Source organism: Cryptotermes secundus, unplaced genomic scaffold (genome assembly GCF_002891405.2).
Source record: "Cryptotermes secundus unplaced genomic scaffold, Csec_1.0 scaffold928, whole genome shotgun sequence".
Taxonomy (NCBI): domain Eukaryota; kingdom Metazoa; phylum Arthropoda; class Insecta; order Blattodea; family Kalotermitidae; genus Cryptotermes; species Cryptotermes secundus.
Genome location: NW_019738362.1, coordinates 1,613,897 through 1,626,996, shown reverse-complemented (window position 1 = coordinate 1,626,996; position 13,100 = coordinate 1,613,897). Strand labels below are relative to the sequence as shown.

At 43.0% G+C, this 13,100-nt stretch overlaps 1 protein-coding gene across 1 annotated transcript in view; it reads right to left on the bottom strand.

The window, feature by feature from the left end:
• The window catches only part of LOC111870912 (putative uncharacterized protein DDB_G0285119), a gene marked incomplete at its 3' end in the record, with an annotated part of 239,925 nt that overhangs the window by 164,248 nt on the left and 62,577 nt on the right, over window positions 1-13,100 (bottom strand). Inside the window, 1 exon segment of the mRNA XM_023863542.2 lies at window positions 11,173-11,256. Coding sequence (XP_023719310.2) covers window positions 11,173-11,180 — 8 coding nt within the window.

Sequence of the window (13,100 nt, the reverse complement as noted above, 5' to 3'; positions counted from 1 at the left end):
GGAGATAATAATTTTCATAATCATCTAAGTGATAACCTGGAGGCGTTTGTTATTTGCCTACTAAACGTCACTGCCGCCTCAGTGGTGCAAGTAACGACACTATTACCGGCCCACGGTCTTACTGTTTTGTATTTGATTTCGCTTTAGTCCTTTAAAGGATAATGGTGACTACCTATACCACCTGTTTTCCCTTTACAAAACTCTGCATTCTGCCCACACAGTGTATCTGTATGTTCCGTATGGTTCTCACAATAAACAGCGACTGTTTCCCTAAACAGCATTAACCGGTTTGGCTCTGTATCGGAGACGTAATGTGTTTCCTGTGAGGTACGAACTGCATTGCTATATATTCTGCCCACACAGTGTATCTCTGTGTTCCGTATGGTTTTCACAATAAACAGCGACTGTTTCCCTAAACAGCATTAACCGGTTTGGCTCTGTAGTGTAGACGTAATGTGTTTCCTGTGAGGTACGGACAGAACTTTTGTATATTAACCCCGTGGCCTGTAGTCTGCAAGTGAACTAAACCGACCGAGCGACCGCCGCTTGTGGGGGAAGTTAGTGTCGAATTTAACGGATAGAGTGTGTCACGAGGTCAGCGCAACCGATCCCCATGGCCGCTAATCTCGGGTTTCTAGACCGGAGAAGTTTTGTATATTACGTAAATAAACTACGAGTAGTTACGGATAATCAAAGTCAAAGTGACTTTACGACTGGCGGTTTACCACCAATCAGTTTTTTTGGCGTCAACTCCTCGAGACTCACGACCAGAGATTCATTTTTTGGCGACTGAACTCTTGCATTCATTGTCCTTATGTAACATCCTCCCTCACGAAGATATGGGGTTGTTTCTTATGAATATGTTTGCCTTTGTCAAGGGTACGTATCACACATATAGCTTGTTTCTGAAAATTCTTCCTTGTGCACTATACACAAGTCCACTGACAGTCCAGGCTCTGCAAAGCGGATCCTTAGTAAGACATGTCCTTCCATTTATGACTAGGTCGATATAAACTTATTGATGGATAATCCGGTGTTATCCACGTGCCATGGAGACATAAAGGTAATATAAATTTGTCCCTGTGCTTAATTAAGAAGCAGGTCATGAAGACGTATGAGGAAGTGGAGGCGTAAATCCACGTATTCTTAACTCGGACCTACTTGAATGTGAGTGGTCAGGTTAACGCCGCGGTCGCGGTGTGCACTGGCAGCAAAACTTGGTAGGCCCGGCGTCATTCTGGACCGTGTGGAGGAGACAGAACCTGCCAGGAACTCCAGCATCGAGGAATGGGGATACATAGATGTTTCTTTACCCCTGAAGGAATATGGGGTAAGGAACCTATGAAGGATCAGTTGCCCTGAAGAAGACGAAAAAATGAGGAGAGCTAGGGGCGAGAGAGAAAGAGAGAGAGATGCTATCGAGCTATCTGTGTGTAAAGAAGGAGAAAGGGCAGAGGGGTGAGGGGGTGTTCGGGCGATGGAATTGACTTTATACGTTATTCTGGAGCATATATTATTCTTTTATTTGCTAGTATTGGTGGTTGGTTCCTGGCAAACTTATTATCGCGCTGGTCCTCTAGATAACACAGCACTTCCCCGGCCGTACTTTTCCTTCTCCAGGAAAGAAGATGAACGCCCCCCCCCTTTCCAATAGTTCCCATTTTCACTGTGCTACCTCTGTGCATAAGTGGCATATAGCACAATGTTGCACGCTGTACAACTCAGGAGAGAGACAGATCACTTTAATGGACAAGAGTTTTGCACTGCGGTAACATCATTTAGGATGTTGCTTCGTGTAGTGCTGTAGTTCCCTGACATTTCGGGTGGAAGTGCTGACTCCTAACTAAACCAAGCAAACAGAACAGCTGCTTGTTTCTCGCTCGCTACTTCTTCTTTTACCCTGAAGATGGAGGCAAAGTGTTCCTCCGAGTCCTCCCGACTGACTGGTTAGGATGCTAGACTAAATTCCGTGAGTTCTCTCGTCAAGAAGAGAACAGCTGGTGGGCCAGCATTGCTACTGCCCAATCTCACTCACGGGTTGATAGATGGCTCTGTAGAGCATGTCACAATTTATGCCCACAGGGAACACATAAATAGCTTCTTACAGGTTTGAACCAAAGTTCATCTGACCGCTTGTGTCAGTTATAGGAAATATTTGTAATGTAGAGACAGCCTGAATAGGAATGGTGAATGGGGAGGGATGTGTAAGGAAGTTACATCCGCTCATTCTAATATAGAGCTATATATGTATAATGTTTTATGTCCCCTACTGCGGACCAATTTTTTTATTGCTAGTGGAGTGGGATTAAGTCCCTTGTACTGCGGCCACTTCTGGCCTATTGTACCAGCCCCAGATGATAGGTGAGGGTGATTGTGGAGCAATTGGTGGAATGAAGATTGGCAGGGGAAACCGAAGTACTCGGAGAAAACCTGCCCCAGCGCCACTTTGTCCACCACAAATCCCACTTGACCAGACCCCGGGATCGAACTCTGGCCGCCGCGGTGAGAAGCCAGCGACTAACGGTTTGAGCTATGGCGAATTTTACTGCGGACCTAACAGAGAACACCCAGATTTATTGTGAAAGTTACTCCGCACTCTTACCAATATGTACGGAAGTAACGGCTGTTAAACAGACGTACAAGCATTTGGGTGCAAATCGGATCCTTACTCGACATGTACTTTAATGACGCGAGAAAACTTTAATTTCCTCTTGCGGGGTTCGACTCCCATCGCTACCAGATTTTCTTACTAGTGGGTCTGGAACAGGGTCCACTCAGCCTCGTGAGGATAATTGAGGAGCTATTTCAAGGAAACAGTGGCTCCGGTCTAGAAAACCGAAATAAACGGACGTGGGGATTCGTTGCGCTGATCACGTGACACCCTCTATCCGCTAAAGTTGGCACTAACTTCGCCGACAAGCGGCGGTTGCTCGGTCGGTATAGTTAGCTTGCGGACTTAAACCACGGAGTTCTTTTTTTGTTCTTGGGAGGCTGAGAGTGGAGTTTAACAATGCTGTCAGTATCCAGACTGTACGGCGTCGATTGCTGAAAGCAAAACAACCGGTGGAATGGGTGCTGGCAGAGGGAACTGGAGTGACATTAGGAAACCTGTCCCAGTGACACTCTGCACACAACATACCTCACATTACACGATCTGGGATGGAAACCGGTGAATAGTCAGAGCAATGAATTGGAAAGGATCTGGAAGGATACACTGAGATACTATCCCGGCAGTGACATGGAGTGACTGAGCAAACCCGTTTAAACCTATTAACTATTATCTTCTGAGCTCTGTTGCCGTAATTAACATTCAAATGTTACGAGAAGGAATTCAGATCTGTCTGCAATCCGGGAGCCTAGAATTTACATTCAAAAAATGGAAGGTGTAAGTGCCAGGAGTTTCTGAATTTCTGTTCTTCACATTGTCACGTGTATGAGTGAGTACAGACGAGGTTTCCTTTGCTGAACAGGTTTACTGACCACTTAACACGTCGTACTACAAATAACTATAAAGTAAAGCTATCCCTGTACCAGGGACAATCGGCTTAAATATGGCGGTAAAGTTGTCTGCGCTTCACTCCCCAGGAAAATTATTTAATTAATTCCTGGTACTCATTTCTCTTAGAGGCTGAGTAAATCCCAGGGCCTAGTGCGGCCGGGAGAATTAGGTCAACTGAAAAAAATTCAATGACCTCATCGGGACTTGAACCCGCGACCTTCCGGCTTGTAGCATAGTACCGTAACCACTACGCTACCGCGTACCCCCCCCCCATACAAATAACTATAACTCTATCCTTATTCTTACACTACACAAATCACGCTAAGTCTTTCCCAGGCTCCGATGTCTTCACTATACCTTTCCTGGTAACGGCTTCTGACAATAGCTATTCCTTTGCTTCCGGGCTCAGATCCTCCCTGAACGGCGGCTCCATTCCAAGTGCCTCTTCTTTCTCCAGTTGTCCCTCTTGTAACCCTTCGGCATGGACCGCCGTAGGAAGCCCCGTTTTCAAAAATACTTTTATTGTTGCGCGTCGATTCGTTGTTGTGAAGATGTATTCGTTTATGACTGTTACCTAGTAACGGCTCTGATACATTTGCTTACTTCGCTGTTGTTGCATAGTAACGACTCTACACGCTATAATATTATTAATGTAATAAATTTTTTTCTTTTAGCAGTCAGCAAAATTTTCTACAATATGTTCCTCTATCCTAAAAACTTATACAATTAACAAAAACAAGTATGTTACAATGTATTGATAGTTATTTTAAAGGGTAATATAAGTTTTTTAGGATAAGCGAACAAGCGTGTTGAAATTTTTAGCCATTGGATTAAAAATATTAGTTAAAGGGACGTCATTGTCAACGACTTTGAGGTTCGAGGTATTGAGTAAAGTAATATTATTTCATATTTTGAATTGTTTCATTTTTGGTCNTTGTGCTTTTACACGTCGACGTATTGTAGCAGCGTTCACGCAGCAAACATAACTGTGTACATCTTAAACAACGGCAGTGTTTTCATGCTTGTACTATGTGCCTCTGATGATGGTTTTATTAAACCGAAACATGTAAGGCAGAAGTGATAAAGAAGTGACCTATAAATTGTTACACTCGACGGACTTTTTATTGACTTTGTAATATTATTTCATGTTGTAATTTGAAGTTGTTTGCCACATTCATTAAATAATTACGCGTTAGGTTTACAAAACCAATTTAAAAATAATTATATGTTTTACTTTTTGGGTTTTATACAATTTCTGTTACAGAACCCAGCATATCCCCACACATTTCCTAATCTAAAGTCTTAGCTTCTCCGCTCCCAAGGACAGGAACTCCCATCACGAGGGCTCTACGGACGTCATCTCAATTCTATGGTCACTTTATTTACACAGCACGAGGTAGGACCGTAAAACAGGCTGGGATACCAACTGGTGTCCGCTCCATTTCGGTTCATATCGCCTCATGAATACCAGCCTCACAGTTTAATCATCCATGGGGGCGGGGGAGGCTTTATGTGCCTGTCCACTGGCAGTTTATTGGGTCCCTTACAGCCACTCGGCACATTTGTTGTGCCCTCTGGGGTCAAGCCAATACACTGGCTCACTGACTCCACGGACCACACTTCTCGAGAAGCTAACAGTTACTCAGCTAGTAAACTTCTAAATATTTATGATAATATTCCCTTTTTTTTTCATAATTATTATGTTGGACACTGCACACCGCCACGGGTATATTTAAATTATAAAAAGCTTCGAAAGCTGGATCCGCTGGATCGTCATGTACAAAAACGGCTCCCGTGTGCCCGTTACATACTGTTAGACACTAATGTAACGGAACAAACTGATATTTTCTCCTTCTATAACTGATGAAGGGAGAACATCGTATAATTTAAATATAATTATGATGTAATTTTATAACGTAAAAGTTACTCAACTAGGGAAAAATGTTTGTGTTACGGAATAAGAAATTTCATTCCCGTGTTTACATCCTATCCTGAGCCAGATGAATCCAATCCACACCCCTACATACAATTTTCGAAAGATTGGTTTCGTTGCTTTTAATAACCCTGTCCTACACATTATATCCCTTCTCAGTTGCCTGGGTCGTTACCAACAATTCCTCCACGCCGAAGCACCACCGCTGGCGAGTGAGAGGACATGGAAGGCACTACGTCCATCAGAACACTGAGGTTGCGGCTTGTAGTGCTGCTGTCAACACTACAAGCCGCAAGCTTCGTGCTCTGCTGACTGAGGAAGTGGAGTTCGATTCCCCGCAGTTTCAAGACAATTTTCTCTTTCCACAGCGTCCAGACTTTGTTCTGCAGTTCACTCAGCCTTCTACCTGAAGGGGTTAGGCTGTGCACTCATTTCCATCTAGTGTCAAGGTTAAGTAAGGTGGTGACATACCTCCACTGCGCCATACGTCTTAATGGCGTGCTACTTAATTATGAACAGGAGTAACTTAACTTCACCTTTATTTCGAAAGCCAGAAAAGGAACGTTTAGCGAGAGGTTTCTGCAGTCTAGGTGCAATTGTCATGACCCGTAGATGACAGGTGCAACATTATTGTTTCGTCTGGGTTTCCCCACTCACAGATTGCGATGTTTCTGAAGCTTGTGTCGGAGTCAGAGTTACTTTACGACTGACGGTTTACTGCCAGTCAGTTAGTACTGCTGGCAAGCCCCTTGGGACCCACGACCAGAGATTTTTCTTTCAACTGAACCCTTGTGGTCATAGTTCTTATGTAATATCCTCTCTGACGTGAAGATGGGTTTGTCTCTTATGAATATGCTTGACCTTTTGTCAAGTGTACGCATCGCATGTTATTGAAAATTCTTCCTTTTGCACTACACACAAGTCCTCTGTCAGTGCAGGCTTTGCAGAGCAGATCATGTCTATCTTAGTTATATCATGCTACAACGGCAGCTTAGTCACTTGAAAGACCGTATGCTTGACCGCCTCAAAGTTTAAGCCTTTCACATTTTCTGTGTCTAGCTTCGCCTTATCCTATACCGCGAACAAATTCAGTCTCATGATTTTGTATGACTTTCAAAATGAAGCCTGAAATTTATGTACATAATATTTAAAAATTCAGTGCGTACCTCATAGGAAACACATTACGTCTCCGGTACAAATGCAACCGGTTAATTGTGTTTAGGGAAACAGTTGCTGTTTATTGTGAGAACCACAAGGAACACGTAAATACACTGTGTGGGCAGAATGTAGAATTTTTTATTGTTAAAGAAGGTGATACATATAGTTACCTTGTTCCTTATCCTATGCGTATGTATATTTCGGAGATTAAGGTAATATATCTGGATATAAAACAACATTCTGTTATACTTAAGCCATGTTATTCAAAGTTAGAGGGAATTATTGCTATGTTTAATATATTTCAGATCTACTGTTATCACATTCTGAGTATTGGGCGTGTTAACATGACAAACGGTTTTCCTTAACAGATTTTAAGGTAGGGACCAGTGGCGTACTCCTCCGAAAGAAAGTAAAGAGCCTTCTGAGGCGGAGAGCCTCTTCGCTGTTTTGCTGCTAGCTTCTGAAGCGATTCCCTTCCACATTGTCAATTATTTTCCATGACAATTAGAACCACAGTTTAAATACGTATATGTGCCCTGTCTTAAGGTCTGATGGGTTGTTACAGGCTGAATGGCTGGAGAATCGGGGTTCGTTTCGCGACAGAAGCAAGGGGCTTTTCTTTTCTATACAGGGTCCAGACAGGCTCTGGGGCCCACCCAGTGCCTCCTATCTATTGCATAAAGGGGACACATTCCCAGGGGGTAGAGCGGGCGGGGCTTGACGCTGACCACTCACCTCCATCTACTGTCGACGTTCATAATGTGCGCACCTGTATCTCCAATGTCCCGTACACCTTCATCGAGTGTAACTTAATTAAGCGCAGACAAAACTTTACATTTCATTCACTCAGTGTATTTCATGTGTCTCACAGATGGCGCCATCGACTGGTCTTCATAATGACAATGTAAGGCTCCTCATAAGCTCTGAAATGAGCCTTTAATAACAAGTTCTGAGAAGAACGACACGGACTGCACAGAAAACGACGCCTCGAACATTTCTTCGTTGCCACGGGAACTTCTTTATAGAGTTGTTACCTAGCAATGATAGGAGGATACACAGACAGACACACAGACTTTCATTTGATAAGACACGGACCCCACAGAAAATGATGCGTCCGACAGTTCTCATATTGCTGCGTGTATTCGCTGGGAACGTGTTTATCAAGCTGTTGCCTAGCAACGAAAGAGAAATACACACACAGACTGATGGGAGGGATTTATGGAGTACGCCGTTGAGATTGGGACAGGTGTCAAGATATGTATACCAAGTTTCACGAATATTGGGTCCGGCGTTCAAATGTTTATAGGGAAGGATTTACAGAGAGCAGGGTAATAGCATAAGCTTACTTTCATTTTCTCAAAAGAAGCAAAGTTGGCTGAAAAGGATGCAATTTAATCCGAGTAATCAGGAGACACTGTAGTACTTATGTGCTCGGATTACTGGATTTGAAATGAAGAAATTCCAATTCTATAATAAAATTATTTATTTCAAAGATTTATATGTAGATTTTGCATATATGAACCAAAGATTTGAAATATGTTATAGAGTCTTAATGTAGCCGCCTGTCATACATCCCAGTTACATCTCTCCCCAAGCAGAAAGGCAGGTCCATTAATATCACGTTTCTTAAAAATGAAAATGTTCATCCCCCCGCTTCTTTTTGGTGTCACTTTAATTTAGGAAGAGCTCTATTTTCTGGGATATAACGCCGTGTAGTCCGTTCAAAGTCAACCGACGTTTCGGAGGATCATGTCGCCTCCATTTTCAGGGTCGAAGAATAGGCCCAGCAAGAGACCAGCATGAAAGGTTATTGTCTCTGCTTGTCGCGTTCATCCGAAACGTCGATTGACTTTCAACGGACTATACGTCAGTATATCACAGAAGATATAACTCTTCATAACCTCACATCCCGCTGGGAGTCGGTCGGATTACCAAGGTCCCACTGTATTTAGATGAACTTCATGCTTGGATGCTGTGGGGCTAATGCTGCGTAAATGAACATTTTTTAAGAAAACTTAGTCTAAACGACACGGCCCGTGCGACATTACACACACGAAGCACAGGTCAACACCAGAAGCTCCTGCCCCTCTGAGAGTGGTTTAGTTCATACCGGGTTCCAGGAACTGGAGGCCTATTCGCATTCCGACGTATTGACATTGCGCAGTCAGTCACGTGATGACACTTATCTGAAGGAGAGGGCGCAGTTAGGCCCATCTGTGCAGTCAGTGTTAAATAAGAGGACGTAACAATGTCAGAACTACATTATTCCTGTTCGTGAGGCTTTCTAATATTTAGGGAAGTCTTTCTTTAGTAGCTGACTGTCGCTCAGCAGGTTAATAAATTCCTGATTTATACATATCACTTAGTGGTATTAAGAGACTGAGATTATAAAGACATTATGGTGGGCTGGACATGTAGCTTGCAATGTAGTGTAAGTAATGTGCGGTAAATTTTGGTGGGGGGAAACCTCTTGATAAACGTTTATTTGGAAGTCTATGAAGGAGACTCCAATATAAACAATTTGTATAAGAATATGTACAATGAAGGCCACTGCCTCGCAGTGACACAACGTTTTTGATTGCCTGCACAAGTGTACCTCATATATAGCCCTCAATAAACACAGATACCCGTATCTTGCCGCCTGATCAAACAAGTGGGGTGTGACAACACAATCAATAAAGGAATTCCGCGATGATCCTAACTGCCTATATCAAAGTCAAAGTCAAAGTTATGTCCCTCTTAGTGTCAAGCATCCATCTGGGGCCCAAGACTAGAATTTTATTACCGTCAAAGAGTTGCGGGGTTGTTAATGTGGGGCGCCCTCTCTGTTGAGGGGTTGAGTCTATAGTCTACAATTGCTATTGCCCTCGCCAGCGCAGTGATTCTAGGGTCTGAGATCACCGGGACTCACGACTAGATTCAGTTGTCTCAGATTCGAGACTCCCCCAACCTGGAGGGGCAGGCCCCCGTATTTATATCCCCGAGGAACAGGGTGGTCCAGTTATACTCCCAGGCACTGGGTAGCAGATCAAGATTTAACAGCTCAGTTCGTACCTCACAGGAAACACATTACGTCACCGCTACAGAACCCAACCGGTTAATGCTGTTTAGGGAAATGATCGCTGTTTATTGTGAGAACCACACGAAATCCACTAATACACTCTACAGGCAAAATGCAGAGATTTATCCTTAAAACAGACAGTATGTATAATGAAGAAAGCAGTCTTCTGTGATTTGGCACCGTGTATATGTGGTGTTAACCGACGTTTCGGAGGAAACACCACATATACAGAGTGCCAAATCCCAGAAGACTGCTTTCTTTACAGTCACCGCCGTGAAAGCCTCAAATCTTATATAGTATGTATAATGACTATTGTATTTAAAGTGTTAATCTTTTATTTAATTTTCGGTTATGACATGATGCGGTTTATAGGCAGAATCCGACGTTTCGTAGGAAAATTCTGGCTCCATGTTCAGGAGCTGAAATTCTACATTCCTAACCACCGTCTTCATTGAACCGACCTGGGCTCGATTCTTTCGTCCTCAATTAGATAACATACATACGTGGCCACATTATTTACAGCCCGTCTGTATAATCAAACCAATTTCTCAGTCTGCATAATTCAACTATGAGAACTGAAGCAATGAAGTCCTCAGACACGCATTTAGGCTGTATCTTGTCACAAACCGGGTGCACAGAATATGGGCCGTGTAGTCATGTAGGAGTTCAGTTCTTCGTACTCACAGCTGTGAGAGCCTCGAACCCAACAAAGTGTAATTCAGGCAGTGAGTACACCCCCCCCCTCACCATTCATCTCTGTGTCAAGTAGCAAGTGACTTCAAGTCCATTTCCTTCAGAACGACAAGAAAAGAAAATGTATAAATTAATCCGCCTGAAAAAATTTTCGGGAAAGTGATGATAACAGATGGAAGTGAAGGGAGGGGGGTAACAAGGCCTCCTTCCATTGACAGCGTTCGGAAATTGAAACAGAACTGGATTAGCTTGAGCAAGTTAGCTGCATAATGCGGATTCGGATTTCCGAAATGTACTTCGAAGGAGCCGGGTTCGAATCTGGACCGCGACACAAGCAATCCTCACTGAGATATCTCGTCACTGTCCTCAGTCCATCCGGACAGATTTCGGCATAATATCTCAAATATGTCATGACCACTTAATCCTACAATACAAGAATATCGTAAAACAGATATTCCACAAAAATACCTTATTCTTTGAAAACTTCTATCTTCTGGGATATGACTCAGCGTAGTCCGTTCAAAATCAACGAACGTTTCGGAGGAACATATCGCCTCCATCTTCAGGGTAGAACGCTAAGACGAACAAGAAACAAGCGTGAAGCAGGCAGAAGGCAAGGTCTTATTCGTTACTCTATAATCAGACAAGGGAATGTCAAACATGTCACCATCAACTTAATTATATGCTTCCTGGTGAAAGGAAACTTCTTGCCATCGTCTACTACCCTGAAGATGGAGTCAGCACGTTAATCGCTAACATCGTTAAATATCTACCAGACCACACGGCGTCACATCCCAGAAGAACGTAGGATTGCCAAGAGAAGCTTACCGTGACATGGCCGGCTGTCTCCCGTCTCGCCAGCAGCAAGTGGCTTGCTTCACTTGTCGCCAGTCACCGGACAGCTAGAACGCTCTGCAACAGAAGACAACAGCGCTCACACAACAATACTGAAGCCACACCACAGTGTGTTCAGAGGAGGTGTCTGACAGTAGCTGATTAGATATCTCTACAAATGTTTGCCCTTCCATTGCTTGTCTCAACGCCACAAACAAGAAAAGACACAATTCTAATATAATTTAACAAACTCCTGACCAGTTTATCACCGAAATGTTCAGTACTGTGAATGAAGCCAGAATTTGTTTCCAGTGCGTCCATATTCACTTGTTTGTTGGTCGTTTTATTTGTTTGTTTGTTTGTTGTTTGTTTAGGACCCTGTATCGTCTAGTGTTGAATGAGGAATGGTTCAACAATTAAGAAGCTGCTAAATGTACTCTCAGCGTTAGCAGTTCTAGTGGAGTGGTTTCTATTTAATCATCTTGAACCCTAGGAGAACTACCGAAGAAATGCATTGAACGTAAAATGCGTACTTCATTTTTACTCTACAGTTTTCGTTCGAGACAGTTTTTGCGAGCAGAAATGCGCGTTGGGTCTCCATGCAAGGTACCCGCCACTGTGGTCAGATTCCACTCGTTATTGTAACGTTCCCGTATATTTTCGTAACCCCCCCCCCACCAAACTTCAAATTTAATGATAATCTGACCAAAGGTGACCTGTTCTGCTTGTCACCTGTTTTCACGCTGTTTCCTTGCACGGCTAATTCTTCGATCATGCAGATGGAAGCGATATATTCCTCCGAAATGTCAAACTCCCGCGGCTCCTGTCTCAAGCCACGGCTTCTAACCATTATAACGTCTTCATTTCATACTGCCCTTGTCTAAAGGACGAGAGGGCGAAGCCTGGGAATCTTCTAACTAAATGAGGCTCTTCCCCCTCCCCCCAAAGCAAAGTGTCTCTCACTTCTCCCATGGTTTTCCATTTCAACCTGCTTTTCTACTATACTTTCAACCTCCCTCTCCCTCTCTGTCTCTCTCATGCTATAAAGGGTTGAAACGCTTATCTTTGTACTCGTAATTCAGACACATTGTGTTCTCTGTGAGGTAAGAAGTGATATTTGGATTAATTTCAGGCTTCAAAGCGCTAACAGACTGATCCTTGAAATGCAGATGCAGGTGTGTTTTCTGTGATGTAGGAAATTAATTTTGAAACATTTCTTAGGACATTGAACAGGAGGCCTTTCTAATGGGGACAGCGATTTATTGAGAGTATAAGATAAATTTTATACGTCATTTAAATTAACTTCAAGCTGTAATGAACAGACCGATCATAGAAGTGGTGACGTATTGTGTTCTCTGGGAGGTAGGAACTGGATCTTTAAATATTATTCAGATGAGCACAGGTTCCCACCGGTTCAAATATTTATACTTCAATTTTCTAGGAGAAATTTATATCCGTATATATCTGTGCTATTGTTCGCCGTTCATAAAGCGCAGGGCACACTGAAGAGCTGAACACAAAGACACTTGTTGTCTTGCGGTTAATGAGAATTTGAATTTTTATTCAAGCCCCTGAAGACAAAAGGCTATGATAATAATGAAAGCTAAGAGGGTATTGAATCCAGAGACAAGAGTTGAAGGCGGTTGTTTAGCAAGAGTTAAGAGGGGCAGAAGAAGGGAGAGGGGGTTGTTTCGTTCCTGTTGAAGAATATATTATCCAACCTCCTCAGTCCCTACCGTATGTTTCGGAACAAAAGGTGAGTTGGTCATTAATGATTGAGGGATCAAGAGATGTTTTTAAAGAGGCGAAAAATGAAAAAAAAAATCGTCTTGTCCCGTTGGAACAAGACCTAACAATATGTAGCATTAGTAATTATTAAGGGTCCTCTTTTCTTTACTCTGCATCCTTACCTTGGATAGAAT